We start from the raw sequence: 17,076 nt of genomic DNA, 5'->3' as shown, positions 1-17,076 counted from the left end.
TATCTACAGGTAGCGTAGCCAACTTTCAAGGCCGTTTGTCATGGTGGCTGAGACCTCAGGTAAGAGCCAGCGTGCTTGGGTTCAACACCATGTCCAGGCCAGGGATTATATAATCATCCTAGGTGAGCTGTTTACCTGCAGCCTGCCTTCGTTTCCTCAGGGTAAAGTGGAGGTAGTAATAATTCCTTCTTCCTGGGATTGATGAGACAGTTAATGAGTTCATACACATAAAAATTAAATAGTAAGAGTCCTAGGCAGAGTAAGTACTGTGTGTATAAGTACTTTCAATATTTCTGCCATCTCAGACCCCATCTTCTCTATAAAATTTTCCTGGTGCCCCGACTCCAACCAAAGATTATCTCTTTGGGGAAAACTATTGTTTTGCACTCTCTTCTGACACTTCCCTTCCTCTCATTTTAATTGTCTCTGTGTGTCTTCTCTCTCCTGCCAGGCTAGAGTAGAGGAGGCATTTTGTTCACTTGTCCCTGTGCATGACTTCTTACACTTGTGTGTACTTCCAAAGAGTTCTTTTCCCATTAAAATCAAGTCTGTTTTTCTTCTGAATAATTTCTGAATATCTGACGTTCTTGAGGCCTCTCTGCATGTTGAATTATTATTATTTTTTTAAGATTTTATTTTTAAGCCATCTCTGCACCCATTGTGGGGCTAGAAGTCGCAAACCTGAGATCAGGAGTTGCACGCTCCACTGACTGAGCCAGCCAGGTGCCCCTACCTGTTGGATTTTTGATGAGAGATTTCCAAAGATAGCTTGAGGATGCTTCCGCAGGGCTAGTCTGTACTTCATGAAGGAGAATAATGGAGAGGTCACTTGTGGTTCATTTTCTTTTGTATCAGAGACCTTTCTGATTTTGTAGATCCAACTCTTCTTAATAAACTCTTTGGGAAAATTGGGTTGTAGAAGTATGAGTGTGTCTATCCTTTTTTCCAAATATTTCTTGCACATTTTTATAGTACACTTTCACAGTGCTTTTTGTTATGACAAGGAAATAAATTGTCTTAAATGTTTTAGAAACTTGGACATAGGTTGACAATTCTTGCTACGGTTCCCTCCCCAAAGGGCATTCCCATCCCCTCCATGGTGGTGATGTTACAGTTGCTGAATAGAAGCTTTGACTGAACCAGATACTGAGAACAATAATTCCAACAATGGAAATTATCATCAGGCATTGATGAAACCTCACAGCAAATCACTGTGGCCAAGCACACTGTGGTAGGAATACCAAAAATGCACATAGGCTGCAGGATCTTGATTTCATTTTTTCTCTTAGAATAAAAATTATGACTATTTAAAAGAAAAGGAACAGTCATTTGTTGATTTAGAAATTGTTGGACATAACCAAATGCTTTCTTTCCTCTCTTCTTATTGAATATAGTTTTTCAATTTGTTGTGTTTCTTCATTCTTTGTAAATTCTCTCTTAAAAGGTCATTCCCCCCAGCCCCTTTTCTCTTACCCTAAAGTTTGCTTCAGCTGGGTTTGGCCAATAACTTGGATTTTTTTGTGGCCAGAGTCATTATAAACCCAGTTGGTCTGGTGAAGAATTTGTCTGCCAATGCAATTCACAAGTCGGTTCTGTCTTTATAGGTTACTTTAAAAAAATCAATAATGGATTGCTTTGTTTATAAACCCGTTGAAGCTTTGCAGCCCTGAATTCGCAATTGCTTGTTTGAGGATACAGTTCATATGCTCTGGCCATACATTTGCCTTTGTCAGGAAACATTGATTCATTCTCAGCATCTTTGGAAGCAGATATATTTTCTTCTGATTATAAAATGGAAACAAAATCAAAAAGAGACTGTTTCGTATTAATCACATCATGAAGCAGCAGTCAAACCAGGAATAGCAGTCCCGTCTCTGACGCATACTGTGGCGTACTCGTGTTGTTTTGCTATATAGGTGGTCGTCTTCTTCATTGTAATCTGTTTGCTATCATCCTTAAAAACTCTTTCCTCCTGGTTCTAGGTGAAATGGTTAGTTAATCCAGATTTGCATTTTCAAAATAAAAACTTGGCAATGGATGGGACCTTTGTATGATTCAAACTGTCCTACATAGGAGGTGCCTAGATATTACTAGTGCAGAAAAAGAAGACATAAATAGGAATAGCATGTGAAGTTGCAAATACAGTAACTTTTGGATCATATGGGAGAAATTTTATATTAGTCGTATTTTTTTTGTTTGGCTTTATATACCAGTTAAGTATACCAGTGATTTCCATTGTCCTAGAATTGTGTTGTTGTTCACTGACAGAGTAACAAAAATGTGAAAATATGCTAGTAAGAAATGGAATTGGGTGATATCGTGGAGTATGTAGTAATTGTAGAAAGAATACAGTGCATGTAATCCCCCATGGTTTTGAGGTAGTTAATGCCTGGAAACTATGTCATTATGCAAGGTTGCATTTTCTGAAGAGGGACAATACTGTAATTGTTGGGGCTTGCATTTTTGTTCCAAAGACTTGGGCATCACTAATGGATATAACCAGCACAGCGCTACTGAAATAAAGATTCAAAAATCACAAGTGGTGATTCTCTGCATATTAAAACATCTAAAATTCAGTACGTGGGCTAAGATAAATATTAACATTTAACTACCAATAATTTTGCTTGCCACCAAGATGCAGATGGATTCTTGAAAGCTGTTTGGAGGGGGTGGGAAATGAGCAAAAATAGGTAAAAAATGAGCGGGGAATACAGGCTTCCAGTTACAGGATGAGTGAGTCTCAGGGGTGAAAGGTATAACATAGGGAATACAATCAGTGGTATTGTTAATTGCGTTGCGTGGTGACAGACAGCAGCTACACTTGGGGTGAGCACAACATAGCATATAGACTTGTCGAATCACTATGTTGTACACCTGGAACTAATGTACCATTGTGTATCAGCTACAATGAAAAAAATAATCTGGGAACCATGAGGCATAAAAAAAATGTTTTTCAATTTAAAATTTTTTTTAAAGCACCAGAAAAATAGATATGAAGGGTCCCCCACTACGTAGAGGAAGAAAGTGAAGCTTGGGAAAGAGGAATTCGTCAGGTAACACAGGTAGTAAATAGAAGCAGACTCCTCAGTGCTACCCTGAAAACACGCAGAATCCTCAAATCCTCCTCCTCTCCATTTCTCATCACTGAAGTCTGTTCTGATGACAGTGGGACGAGGCGGGTGAGAAGAGTGTTCTGGAAAAAAGAAAAAAAAAAAAAAAAGGCAAGCAAGCTGTTAGGATGACCCAGGTCTTCGGAAGGACTCTTCTGGGGTGGCTGGTTCCTTAGACTTGCCTCAAAGGACTGAAATCTTCCAGCTGGTCATGACAATGCTATGGTTTCTTCTATTCGGAACTCCTTTTGATTCAACATTTCTCCTTTTCTTGTTCACCTGCACCCAGCCAGACTATTTAGTGAGTGTTTTATTTCAGGGACTAAAGACAGGAAAGTGTAAATGATAGCTCGCAGAAACCCGACAAGTTTGGGAAGCTGTAGGAACAACTCCATCATGGCTAACACAGTGACCGATGCTCTCCAGGTAAGTAGGGCTGTGCCTGCCTTTGTTTTAAAACACTGGCAGTTTTCTTGACTGAACTCAAAGGCAGTTGGGGTGAAGCCATGTGTTTTCACTTAGTAGCAGCCATATAGGATTTGAGAACCTCAGTTCTGGAAGAGGGAGAGCGGTCTTCTATCTACGGAGGCTACTGAGCACCAAGTCAGATCAAGGGCTCCACTCACCACAGCAACGGGCGTCTGCCAGATTGGGCTCCTTTCTGAGCACCAGAGAACAGAGAAACTATTTTAATGGGCTTCCTGATTGAGAAAGCCATTGCCATAGCTTTGGTGCACAAGGGCACCAAGTTACAAATCCTGGACTGCTAGATACTCTTGTTCTTACGTGCCCTGAAGGTGTTAGAGAAGCTTGCAGGAGAGCATATTTGGCTTCAGTTTCCGTAAGTTAAACAATGCAGAAAGAGACTGGATCTGATGGAGGAGTAGATTTTCAGAAGCAGCATTTTACGGAAGGTGGAGGGAGACTTGATTCAAAACGAAAAATGTTCTCTCTTGCCTGTCTCATTCGCTCTCGCTCTTGCTCTCTTTTACGTGAAGGTAATGAATCTTTGCCCTTACTGTGTTTAAAGTCACCGTGACCTGATGCTGATATTCCCAAAGCAGAGTTGGCATTTAATACTTGTAACTGGCCTGAACTCTTTCTCAACTAACAGACTCCAAAGAAAATGTAAAATGTTGCTTTCTGATAGCTTTGTTAAAATGGTGATATGTACTGGTTTTCTTGCATAGCTTTTCCATGACAATAAATGCAGAAATGAATTATCCCTTGATAAAAAAAAAAAAAAGCTATTCATGAGAGATGTCTTAGATAAAACTGTTTAATGAAGTTCTGAACCTATAAGAGAATCTAGAAAGATACGGACCTTTATGAACAAATTGAATTTTTTCCTTGGAAGAAATGTTCCATATTTCTGTGCTCAATTAAAGACAAACAAAAATGGTTCTACCCAAAGTAAGTGGTATAATTGATTGATGATCGTAGTACTTATGGTTAAAATCTTCAGACTTCTCAAAGGAAGGAAAAGAGAATGAGTCCTCAGTGAAAACCTTCAACTTTGGCAAAATTTAGACCCTTTTTATGATACTGGACCATCTTAATATTTATTTTGTCTCAGGAATTAAATCCACCTTTTCCCATAAAATTGAAGATCCTTTTTTTTTTCCATGAGAAGATCAGCCTAGGCATAAGCAAAATTGCCTTGTATAGTTTAAATACCTCTTGCCAGCTCTCGGGTATGAAGGATTTTGTGGATAGGAGCTTGAGAATTTTAGCACTTACTGAAGAAGAAGTGAATCTAATCACTGCTTAGATCATTTTTCTCACCCGTAGCAAGTGGGTGAAAGCTGGTTTCTGGCAGACAAAATAGACTTTGTCAGGAGGCCACACATGACTAAGCGCTTAGTGTGAGTGTCCTATGAAACAGTATAATTTTGCTTTAGAAAGAAGGCAGATCCTCCATTTACATTGAGCAGTGTTCCTGAAGGATTTGCAAACACCGTTGGTATCAGCTAGTTCTGGATGAGGCAGTGGGGATGATGGCAAGAAAATAATTTCCACATTGTGCAAGTTTGTTTATGTTTTACAAGTGCTTTTAAAAAAATATTTATTTATTTATTTCAGAGAGAGAGAGAGCAAGGGGAGGGCCAGAGAATCTTAAGCAGACTCTGCACTGAGCGTGGAGCCCTACACGGGGCTCCATCTTACCACCCTGAGATCATGACCTGAGCCGAAATCAAGAGTTGGGACCCTAACCAACTGTGCAACCCAACAGCCCCTATAAATGCTTTTTGTATACAGGAAATAGATTCCTTAATCAGTCTTAGTCTTCAACCTAACGAATTTTGGGAAGACACAAACATTCAGTCCATAATACTGATCATAACACATTTTTCACATACGTAGCATTTTGTTAGTATCATTCAGAAGACACACACCCACGCACATAACACACACATCCCCCACCCTCCCACCCCTGAGAATGAACTTTAAATATCTTCATTTTGTGGAGTAGGAAATTTGAGACCCAGAGGGGAAGATGATTTGCTCAGTCTTAAGCAAATTATTTACAGCTGGGACCAGCGCTCAGCGTGCTTGCCATTTTTAGCAGACGACATACTGAGTGCTAGGTGGTTTGTTTTTGACACGTCTTAAAAGATTCATAATTTAACTTTTTTCTAAATGACATTTTGTTGTCTGCCTTTCTGCCTTTATTTTCTCAAAATGAGAGACTAAATTTTAATTCAGGAGGCTATGCTGATGATAGATTGGTTTGTTTTAAGGTAAGAAAATTTTAAGTGTGTAAGAGGAAAGTTTTGGATGAGCTAATCACATTCGAGTTTGCAAGAATTGTTTTTTAATGAAATTCTGGATTGAATTCAGCTTGTATAGAGGTGATTTCGACCCCTGTGTATCCTGGCAGTTGTGTGTACAAAACAAATATGACTTAGATGATTTTCAGTGGCTAAGAAACATCTTCCATGTTCCTTGACAGCCTTCCTAGAGCAAAAGTAAAAAAGAATTGGAAGAACTTTGTGGGGGAGATCATTTCTATTAGAGTATGTTGATTACAACATAATCTTGCAAATGATTTCTTGCCCTTAATCCCCCGAAGAAATTTTTTATGTAAAATTTAAGTGCTCAAGAGTCATTTTTTTAGGTTTCTATAGTGGTGATATATAGGATCACATTGTTTTCTTTATATAGATAGATGGATAATAGATAGAATCTAACATTAGCTTGTAAACAGGATTTTGTTTTATAAGGAAAAAAAAAATACTTGGGGAGCCTGGGTGGCTCAGTCGGTTAAGCGTCTGCCTTTGATTCAGTTCATGATCTCAGGGCCCTGGGATCGAGCCCCATGTTGGGCTCTTGGCTCAACGGGGAGCCTGCTTCTTCCTTTGCCCCTGCTCGTGCTCTCTCTCTTGCTATCTCTCTCTCTCAAATAAATAAATTAAATATTTAAAAAAAAAGTACTTGTCAGCTTTAAGGCTCAACAAAATACTTGCTTTGGAGAAAGAATTAAAACCTGATTTTTAGGTCATTTATTACTTTACTTCATGTACTTATTTCTGAGGCCAAAGCCCATCACCTCCCCTTGCCTGCCTCGCTGTGGAGTTACTCTTTTATGTGCCTTCCTGCGCCTGAAGATGTTAGAGAAACACACCTTTGGAATTTTCATGAAAGTTCATGAATACACACTATCATTTATTAGGAAAAGTCATTAGCTGCCAGTAAACGAAAGCACATTGTATCAGAAATGAGTGTGTAGTGTAAGCTCACAACTGGGCTGTGAGGTCAGTGTCATGAGTGGTGGGTGTGGATGTGGGCTCGGAGTTTCCTGGCAGGTGAGGCCAAGAGAACCATTAGAGAATACACCGCCATTGGTCCCTCCTGTAACCTTTCATGGCCTCCCTCTGGCTTCCCACTTCCCATCCCAGGTTGCTTTGATCAACAAACAGTGCTAGAGTGACCCTTTATCTCCTCTCTTCATCAAAAAGCAGGACTTTAATTCTTCTGGAATATTTGTTTATAGCCCAGTGGGATTGATGAACTAGACAGAAGTTTGGTTTTATAAGATAGGGGGAATAAGTTCGGGACAGCTGTGGGAGATTTCAAACGCTACGTTAGGACCTTCAAAGTATTAAAAGTATTGGTACTTTATAAAAGAAAAAAATTCTTCTGCAGAAAGTTAAAAAAAGGGGTGGGGGGAGGCATTTGACAGTGTTACCTTCCCTCCTAAGGAATTGACGTTTAGCTTATTAGCTGAGATAAGGCGTAGATCAAGTTTTTTGCCTTTCACGTAATTAATAGGCAGTAAATGAGTTTTAACTGCAGAATTTGGGTTCCGTCTTCATCCTGATGACTGAAATGGATTTTCCCTTGTTTCCTTGGAACAAAGAAAGAGGTAGTGGGAAGATGAAGTAATTCTTCTATGGTCGCTCTCGTATGAGCTCAAATTTGGAGGAAGTAGATTTGGTGACTAGTCTGAAGTAGACTAATTTACTATTAGCAGCATGGTGACAGAATGGTGACAACATATAAATGCACCAGCTTCTTTTCCACATACACCCAGTCAGCAGGAGCAAGCTTGAAACACATACCAAAAATCTTCTTGATGACATTTAAAAATATTTTTAAATACTCTTTTAATTACAGCGCTTCTCAGGCCTCATGGTAGAGCTTGTGTGTTTCGAGCCCACGTTCTACTATTCTCTTGGAATTTACAAGCATAGAACTACCTAAGAATTGCAAAATTAAATGATGGGGAAACTAATTAACATTTATTGCAGGCCCATGACATGTCAAACATTGTCCTGATGCCTCACATTAAATTCTCTTAAGGTTGACATTTTTTACCGGACAGGGAATGAAAGGACAATGAGGTTAAGTAACCTGCCCAAGGATTCAGGGCAGGGGCACCGGGGAAATGTGATTCATAGCAACATCTTATGAGTCAACCATGACGCAACATGCAAACGCTCCATGAAATAATTCTTGTCCAGAATTTTCCCGATTACACACAGTGAAGTTCTCTCTCTGTTGTTGCTGACTGTTAGTTATTTTCTGTGCCATTCTGAAGCCATAAGTCTATAGCTTTGGCCCTTGTGGCATCAGATTCTCTTGTAATTTTAAAGGACAGCTCTGGAGTTTGCTTTCCTTTGACATGTTTTAACTAAGAGATCAACTTAAGTGTTTGGTTATTGTATCAACACATGGAGCTTAGTTCACTCCATCGGCATGGGTCTGAGTTTTTAATGGCTAGTGAGCGTCCCAGATGTGCAGTGCAGAAATGCAAAGGTAGTCTTAGCCTTCACTGTAGCTCAGATTTAGGTTTCAGTGACTTCCAAGGTGGATTATTTGTTGCTGGGTTTTTTTACACCAACTAATTTCCTTCAAAATTAGAAGTAATACATACGAGAGAAATGATTAAAATATATGCCCATCGCTCTCCTATTTCTTAAGGATACCAGTACAAAGCCCCAGTGATAAACGGGGCAAGGAAAAGGTTAAGGGCAGAGAGTACCTGAAGTTGTGAATTTCATCATTACCTTGATGACATCCTGAGTTCTGAGTCACCCCACATCTGCACCAACCTTGTGACCCAGGCTGGGTAACATTCCTGAGATGAGCTCTGTCCAGTTATCAGCTTGTTCATGACCGTTCCCTTTGACCTCCTGATGGTGCCTTTTTGCCTTACTTAATTTTGTTGGATTTGGCCTTTTGCTTATAGTTCTGCCCCATGAACTCAGCTAGTTGGAATTTCCATTTGGTAAAAGGAGGATGCTAATGGTATATTTACTACCTTATGGTACTGTCGAGAAGATTAAATAAAACAATTTAGTAATGTGTTTAGGATTACGATAGTGCTTGACACTCAGGAAACCATTAATAGGTGTTAAGTTTTAATTTTAATTTACCCCTGCGTATATGCAGGATTTTCACTCATATTTTCTTGGGAAAAACCAGACTACCCTGCTTTTCCAGGGTTCTAATGGATTCTCTAAGCCTTCCTCTGATACCCCACTGTAACTTACACAAGAAAATTAGCAAAAAGCAGGGGTGTTTATTAACTTTGTGTTTGAAAAACAAATAGGGATAGAGACTTTCTTACTTACAACTTGATGATGTACATTCATTTCCTACCCAGAAATGAATCGCAGCTGGGCTTAAAGAATAGAAAGTGGCCCTAACTGTGTTTCAGAAAACCAATTTTAGTAACACAGATTTTAGGTTTGTAAACCAACATGACTTTAAGCCTCTGGGGATAGCTATATAGAATTTCATGCTGTGTGTGTCAGAAAGAGGCTGCATTTACACTTTGTCCTCTATTCTGTAATTTCTAAGTTGGTGTATGGGTTTCTATTATAGAATTGGAGAATATATAGAAAAAAGCAGAGCTGTCAGGTTTCCTGTTTCTTAGCTCTAACCTAATGTACCAAAATATATCTCAACATATCAGAGCTGAAATTATTTTGACATTCCTGCACACTGGCTAATTAAGAACTCAGCTATAAACTCTATTTAAAACACTGGTCCAGTTTATTTCTTTATATTTTCATTTATTGCTTTGTGATTGCTTATGAGATTAAAATGTATTTAATTATATTTTACCATATGTATTTGCCCTACTTCTGAGGGAAAAATAACCAAAAATTAAGTCAAATAGAACCCATTGGGTGTCTGAAGTGGGTTATGACCAAAAACCATTCCTTTTTTTAAAAGAGATATGTAAGAGAAATTCTTTCAGAACATAATAAAGGCCTTCCTTCAGACTAGGAACATTATTTTGGTCATCTTTCAACTCACTGCTTTTTTCCTCCTCCAACATTAAAGGCATTCCAGACAGGAAATTCACATATGGGGTGGAAATTAGCAGATAGAGACACATTTTCACTGAAGAATAGCGCTCTCCTATGTAACACCCAGCTTTTAGAGATAAATGTAGATATTTCACTCTCGTGAGTCATGGTTCGAGAAATATAAGGAATAAAATTTTCTGTTCCAAATGGATGACATTAAAAAAAAGGGGGGGGACTGATCAACAAGAACTTTCTAACTAAACCCAGAGTCGTCCTTCACCTGGGACAGAACCAGGTCGTCTGTCATCTGTACTTTATAAACCTCCACTGGGGCCCAGGGCAAGGCTCTCTCTACGAGACTTGTCTTAATTGTGGGGACTAAAGAGTATTGACAATGGATCTCTTCCATGTTCATCAAGGAGAAGCAGCTGATCTTCCTCTAAAGAGCAACAGTTTCATTCGGTTCCCACTGATAAACGTGATGGCATCAAAATGAACTTGAAAATAAAAATACCATGCCTGTGTAGTTCTGGCAGTGGTTCTAGACTGAATTTATTATTTATAATTTTATAATTTATCATGTATTTGGATTCATTTTTGTGCCAGAGGAGAAAAATTAAGGATTCAAATACAATTGTAGTTTCTGATGTCAGAATCAAAGGCCTCCGAGAAGTTGGGGACTTCACCTGGAGTAAAAAATTCTGTTAATGAGCACTGAATTAGTTTGAATTCTAGTCGGGCAATTGACCATGAGGGACATTTTTACGTTGCTGTGGAGTATTTCTTTGAAGCCAAAATCATCTCAAAAAGCAATGAATACAAGTCTGACACAACTAACAAGCTAGATATAACTAGAGACGCTCTAGGCTTTTCATTTCTTGGGTGATAGTTTTCTTTTAACTGGTCCTGCTTATACTAAGGAGATAGGCCAACCACTACTTGCCTTCGGTCTTCGAAGATACACGTGCTTATATGAGCATGTATATGAACAATGGAGTTTCAAAGGAGTTTGTAGTTGGAGATTATTTTCTAGAAATTTGTGATTTGTGCTTCATCAACAGCTGTGCCATTTCTCTGGGAAGTATTTCAAGATTGTGAAGCCTTTTATAAATGGCTGCCTCTGCCATTTTGTACGTAAGTGCTCGGTACTTAGTATCTGAGCTGCTCATCAGAAAGCACTTAAGAAAAAATAATGCTCCACTTCTCTTCACCATTGACAAGCTTGCTATTTAATCACGGAGTCTTTGGTCTCAGTTTATTTCTTCCCCTTGCTGCGACTAGACACTGTGTAATGGAGCTCTTTACTTTTTACGATGCGCTTTTTAAGAATTTTTGATTGTGGCCAAATACAGGTAACACGAACTTCACCCTGGTCACCATCGTGAAGTGGCATGCTGAGCTCTTTACTTCGTGAACGGTAGCCTTCTTCTAGTTTTCATGCTTCGAAGCATCGGGGCCCGTTCTGGCTGCCAAAACAAACTACCGTAGACTTGCGTGGCTTAGAGAGGGAGGTTTATTTCTCACGGTGCTGCAGGCTGGGAAGCCCCAGGTGAAGGTGCGGGCCGAGGAGGTGTCTGGGGGCGGGTGCTGGGCGGCCTTCTGGCTGCGCCTCACCTGGGGGCCAGGGCCCGAGCACCGCGGGGCGCCACCTTTCTGGCCTCATCACCTCGCAGAGGCCCCGCCACCTAGTGCCATCACCTTGGGGGGGGGGATTTCAGCCCGTGAGTGGGGCGGGGGGGGGCACAGAGGGTCCCTCGCGGAGCCACGAGTAACTCCTTCTTGTGTTGTGTCCCGTTGTGCTCTGTTTCAGAGCTCCAAGATGGGAGGCAAGCTGAGCAAGAAGAAGAAGGGGTACAACGTGAATGATGAGAAGGCCAAGGACAAAGACAAGAAGGCCGAAGGCACCGGGACCGAAGAGGAGGGAACCCCGAAGGAGAACGAGGCCCAGGCGGCTGCCGAGACCGCAGAGGTGAAGGAGGGCGAGGAGGAGAAGCCCGGCAAGGATGGCCCGGACGCGGCGGCCGGCAAGCCCGAAGACCAGGGGGGCGACACGGGCCCGGCCGCGGCGGCCAAGGAAGACGCCCCGAAGGCGGAGCCCGAGCCGGCGGAGGGCGAGGCCGCGCCCCCGAAGGCCGAGCCCGAGCCCGAGCCGGCGGCCGGCGCCCCGGCTGCGCAGCCCGAGGCGCCCGCGGAGGCCAAGGCGGACGACAAGGGCCAGGGCGCCGCGGAAGCCGCCAAGACTGAGGCTCCCGCCGCTCCTGCCGCGCAGGCGACGAAAAGCGACGGGGCCCCGGCTTCAGACTCAAAACCCAGCAGCACCGAGGCGGCCCCGTCGCCCAAGGAGAGCCCGGCAGCCACGGAAGCCCCCAGTTCGGCGGCCAAGGCCCCGGCCCCCGCCGCCCCCGCAGACGCCGCCGCCGAGGCGCCCGCCGCCTGCGCCGAGCAAAGCGTCGCGGCCAGAGAGTGACACGGACAGCCTCCGGAGCCCGAGTCCCGCCGACCCCGCCCGTCTCTGTCCCTTGTCTCTCCCTCTGTCTCCCTCTCCTCCACTAACGCGTTCACACTGGAAGTAATGATACGTATCCCAAGGAAACTAAAAGATGCATAGGTGAAAAGGATGCTGTCCCATGGAGGGAGGGAGGGGGCGGGGAGAATCCAAATAGTATTTTTGTGGGGAAATACCTAATATACCTTCGGCCAGCGTCACCAGTCAGTCCTGGGTTTTGAAGATCGCGCCTGGAAGTGCAGTACACCTGCACCTGACGGCCGGCACGCGCCCCGCCGCGAGGAGCCCGAAGGTCGCCTTCTGCAAGGGGGTTGGGAGTGATGCGCTGGCTTCTGCCCGCACGGCCTGTGCCAAGGCAAGCAGATCTTTACGAAAGCAGTATTTTCTGTGTTTCCTTTTCAGTCTACTGCTTTTCTTACTTTGATATTTTTTTTTAATGTTGTGGATGAATGCCAACTTTCAGACAGCCCACTTAGCCAGTCCACGTGTATCTATCTCGATGCCAATACTCCATTCTTCCTCCCCGGGTATTCGTGGGAGTAACAAACATTCTCTCATCCTACTTAGCCTCCCTAGACTTCTCATGACGAGTTAATGCATGTCCGTGGTTGGGTGCACCTGTAGTTCCGTTTATTGGTCAGTGGAAATGAAGAAAAAAAAAAAAAAAAAAAAAAGTCTGCGTTCATTGCAGTTCCGGTTTCTCTTCCATTCTGTGTCACAGACACCAACACACCACTCATTGGGAAATGGAAAAAAATGAAAAAAAAAAACAAAAAACAAAAAAATGTACAATGGATGCATTGAAATTATATGTAATTGTATAAACGGTGCAACAGTAATAAAGTTAAACAATTAAAACGAAATAATGAAGACTGTTGGTTTTCTTTTACCACCCCTTCCTCCTTGGTAATTACCTCAGTAGAGAACAGAGTGCTCTATTGGACATGTTCCTGGTGACGTTTCCATAGAAGTGTAAGGCAGGGGGCGCCTGGGTGGCTCAGTTGGTTAAGCGACTGCCTTCGGCTCAGGTCATGATCCTGGAGTCCCTGGATCGAGTCCCGCATCGGGCTCCCTGCTCGGCGGGGAGTCTGCTTCTCCCTCTGACCCTCCCCCCTCTCATGCTCTCTCCATCTCATTCTCTCTCTCAAAAAATAAATAAATAAAATCTTAAAAAGAATTAGCTGGTGGATCAGTGTCAATCCATTATCTTGGAGAGGCTAAACTGAAAACTGACTTTGGCTATGGATATGCACCCTCTAAAAATGGGTGTTATTAATTTACTTAGAACAAATATTTTGAATAAAACGAGGCAGTAGGTGGAGTTGATCTTGAAGGCTGGGAAAGAGAATTAGAAGATCTTGTAGAAATATCCTATGTATGTACGTTGTGAGACCACTGATGATCGTGTGATCCCTTTATTTGTCATACTCATGCAAAGCCTGGAAAGGGGACCCAAGGGCCATGAGGAGGCAGTGAGAACAGCACTGTGAGAACAAGCATGGAACTGGGCTTCGTGGTGGCCGGATTCCTGTCCTGGTTTTGCCACTAATAGACTTGTATGGCTTTTAAGTCACTTAGCCTCCAGGCCTCCATGCTTTACCTACAAGAGGGTGAAGCCTTTATGATCGCTAAGGAAAGACTCCTTTCACTTTGGAGTATGTAGTAGTTTGTGTGTATGCCTGGTGATAATTTTATAGGATGGAGAGGTGCGCACCGACAGATGTGACTTTACCTCCATTCTTTGAGGGTGCTCGGATCCCATATATTCTGTAGATGGGGAAGAGCTTGGAGAACCCGGATAAGCAGTGACTTTTACTGAGAGTGCACATGGACCTGGAACACGAGAAAAGAAGAAATTGTCTCTTGGATCTCTTGGTAGTCATTTGGGTCTTTTCCAATTGGATTCTAGAAACTAAATCTCAAATGTAAAGTCCTTTAAAATGAACTCAGCTCTAGCCACAAAAAGTTTTCTCATGATTGAATCAGATAAATGACAGATTTTGCGGGGAGTGGGATTGGGTGGTAATTAATCAGGAATAAATACAGCTTCACACCCTAACATAGAAAATTTTCTGTAGAACTTGTGAAGGGTCAGTACACTGGAATTAATTCCCAAAGAGAGATTAGGGATACAGGGGATGCAAATGAACCTGGTCCTGTTCCTATGGGTTGAAGAACTCGTCTCCAGTTAACCTCTGAGTGGTCTGTAGTGTATACCACGTCTAAGATGTTGCCAGTGGGTAATGCTGGGAGAAGTAATGGTCAAACTGAATACTGGGCAGATATACCTGTGGGTTCAATTCATGTCTGTCATCACCTTTTGGCACTTTTGGTTCTTGTTTCTATAGTGAAATGAATTTGAATACTTAATGCTTGAAAGCACAGCATACAAGAAATATGTAAACACCTTAACCACCAAGCACCTGTTTTAGGTAAGGAAAATGGCAGAGGAATGTCCAGGTTGTTCAGGATGTGTCCTGGCAGATATAAAATAGCCTGGGGGCAGGTTGCTGTTGCGGAGAGGGAGAGAACAGATTCAGTGAGCCGTGGAGGACATTTATATGGTTACTGATATTAAATGCCGTACATTTCTTACAGGTAAATGTGATTGGTGGGAGTAATATGTTATACATTCACTGTCTTTTCATCCCCTTCTTTTAGTTAAAAAATTCACTAGGTTTTTTGGTGATTAGAACAATCAAATCGGGGGTGCCTGGCTGACTCAGTCAAAAGAACATATGACTCCTGATCTCAGGGTTGTGAGTTCAAGTCCCACGTTGGGTGTAGAGATTACTTAAAAATAAAATCTTAAAAAAAAACCCAATCAAATCAGCCTCCTGGATTAGTATTTATTACTATAAATCACTGTTTAGGGATAAGTGAAACTAAAGAGACATTGTTTTCTCCGTTGACTTACCCTTAGACCTGTTGGGTAGCATATAGGAGAATTAAAATCTGAGCCAAGTATTCATTTTATGTCCTCTTTTCTAACTCTTTGAATTGTGTTCAAGCAATTAAAGACAGTCATAAATGTGGTCACCAAAATATTTAAATCAGACTTTTAACCTAACTATGGTTCATGACATTCAGTTCTACCATACTCAAGAAAACTTAAGATGTAGTCTGAAATCATATATTGAGCAGAAAATGTTGTATGTGTGGGAGTAATTGGCTCAGCCAGGAAGGGAACAATTGGGCAATCCATGTTAATTTTGGATTAACCTAGATTGTACCCGCATCGTGAACAATCTAAACTGAAGAGAATGCAATACACAGGCTGTGCTTGACAGGCAAGTCAGCACTGTTCGGAACTCACCACCTATTTGGCCCATTAACTCACATGAGTACAACCTCTATGAAGAACGAAGGGTTCCAGGGTCTAATACTTGTTGGGGACCTAATGGGCATACACTACAGGGGAAGCACAAGAATGGAACTTGTCCAAGGTTACCAGCTTTGTCCCTCCAATCTTGAAGGTCCTGTCTAGGGGCTGACACTGCCTCTGCATGATGGAAATGGACCCAAATCCAAAGAGCAGGGGTGCACCAGGCATCCCAGGGTGGCCCTATCTGGCCTCAACCCTAGGAGAAGATCATCTTCAGCCTGGCCCTGTCCATTGAAGCAGAGGTCACACATGGCCATGATCCATCCGGGAACACGATTCACTATTCTTGGAGAGTTTTCCAGTGGGGTCCAGACCCAAGGTCTAGCATACAGTAGGGAATTGGTGGCCAATTCTGGTGCTGACAAGATCTAGACATTCTTCGGCTGCCCGAGTTGGGTAAATTGGTAAGGGCCAGCAGCTACATGAAGTTTGTTTTCATAAGGCATCCTGAATCCTTAATTTTCACTCAATGAAACATCATGGTGTATTGAAATACACTATCTTTGTCGAAACATAGATACAACATATCCCTTAATGTCCACCGTCAAGAGCTGGCTTTGGGACACCCATCTTAGGTTGCTTCTTTACAGATAGAAGGCTGTGACAGACACATGACTGATTTCAGTCAAGTTTCATTTATGCTATTTATAAAATTTACTATTTTGGTGATCAACTTCTTGTCTCAAAATCGATGAGATTAATCTTCATTCTTTTGATTGTTACTTTTAACTAATTTCTTCACTACTGAAAATTGGATGCTCAGAGGGTAATGTTAAGAATATGCCAAATAACACCATCACTAATAGTTGTGAGAGAAACCAGATGAGCTTTTATATGCATCCTTATAAAAGGAGGCAAGATTTGCCTCATTTTTAGCTGGCACTGCTTTTGGTCTGCCAAGTAGTTAATATTTTAAACATTTAGTTCAGGGACTGCAATTTTTTAATTTCATTTTTTAAATTTAATTTTTAATTTATTTTTTATTATTTCATTTTACTGTTATTTTTTTTTTTTTTTTTTTACCCTCTCTGCTACTGGAAAAGTGAAAAGGACAATGTAGGGAGTTTTCATGGAGATATATGTCTTTGGTTTAAAAAAAAAAGCTATACCTTTTCCTGAGCCTGTAAGTTTCATGCCCCCCCCCCCAGCTTTTTAAAGATTTTATTTATCTGACAGAGAGAGAGAATGCAAGAGAGCACAAGCAGGGAGAGCTGCTGAGGGAGAGGGAGAAGCAGGCTCCCCACTGAGCAGGGAGCCCAATGCGGGACTCTATCCCAGCACCCTGGGATCATGACCTGAGCCGAAAGCAGATGC

General features: G+C 41.9%; 1 protein-coding gene across 5 annotated transcripts in view; it reads left to right on the top strand.

Annotated features, from left to right (window-relative positions):
- The window catches only part of BASP1 (brain abundant membrane attached signal protein 1), an 83,827-nt gene extending 70,584 nt beyond the window's left edge, over nt 1-13,243 (top strand). For 4 of the 5 annotated variants that reach the window (XM_064596832.1, XM_064596831.1, XM_045863193.3 and 1 more), the window contains one exon: nt 11,682-13,243. In XM_064596832.1, the coding sequence (XP_064452902.1) occupies nt 11,691-12,338 (648 nt within the window). In that variant the 5' untranslated portion in view covers nt 11,682-11,690 and the 3' untranslated portion in view covers nt 12,339-13,243. Of the gene's footprint in view, nt 1-3,288; nt 3,537-11,681 lie in introns of those variants that run through there. The other variant, XM_064596830.1, reaches the window with a different exon arrangement.
- The last annotated feature ends 3,833 nt before the right edge of the window (nt 13,244-17,076 follow it).

This window comes from Mirounga angustirostris, unplaced genomic scaffold (genome assembly GCF_029215605.1).
Source record: "Mirounga angustirostris isolate CCGP_5_RB_7025 unplaced genomic scaffold, mMirAng1.0.hap1 SCAF_7, whole genome shotgun sequence".
NCBI classification, from domain to species: domain Eukaryota; kingdom Metazoa; phylum Chordata; class Mammalia; order Carnivora; family Phocidae; genus Mirounga; species Mirounga angustirostris.
This window is presented reverse-complemented; position numbering and strand designations above follow the sequence as displayed.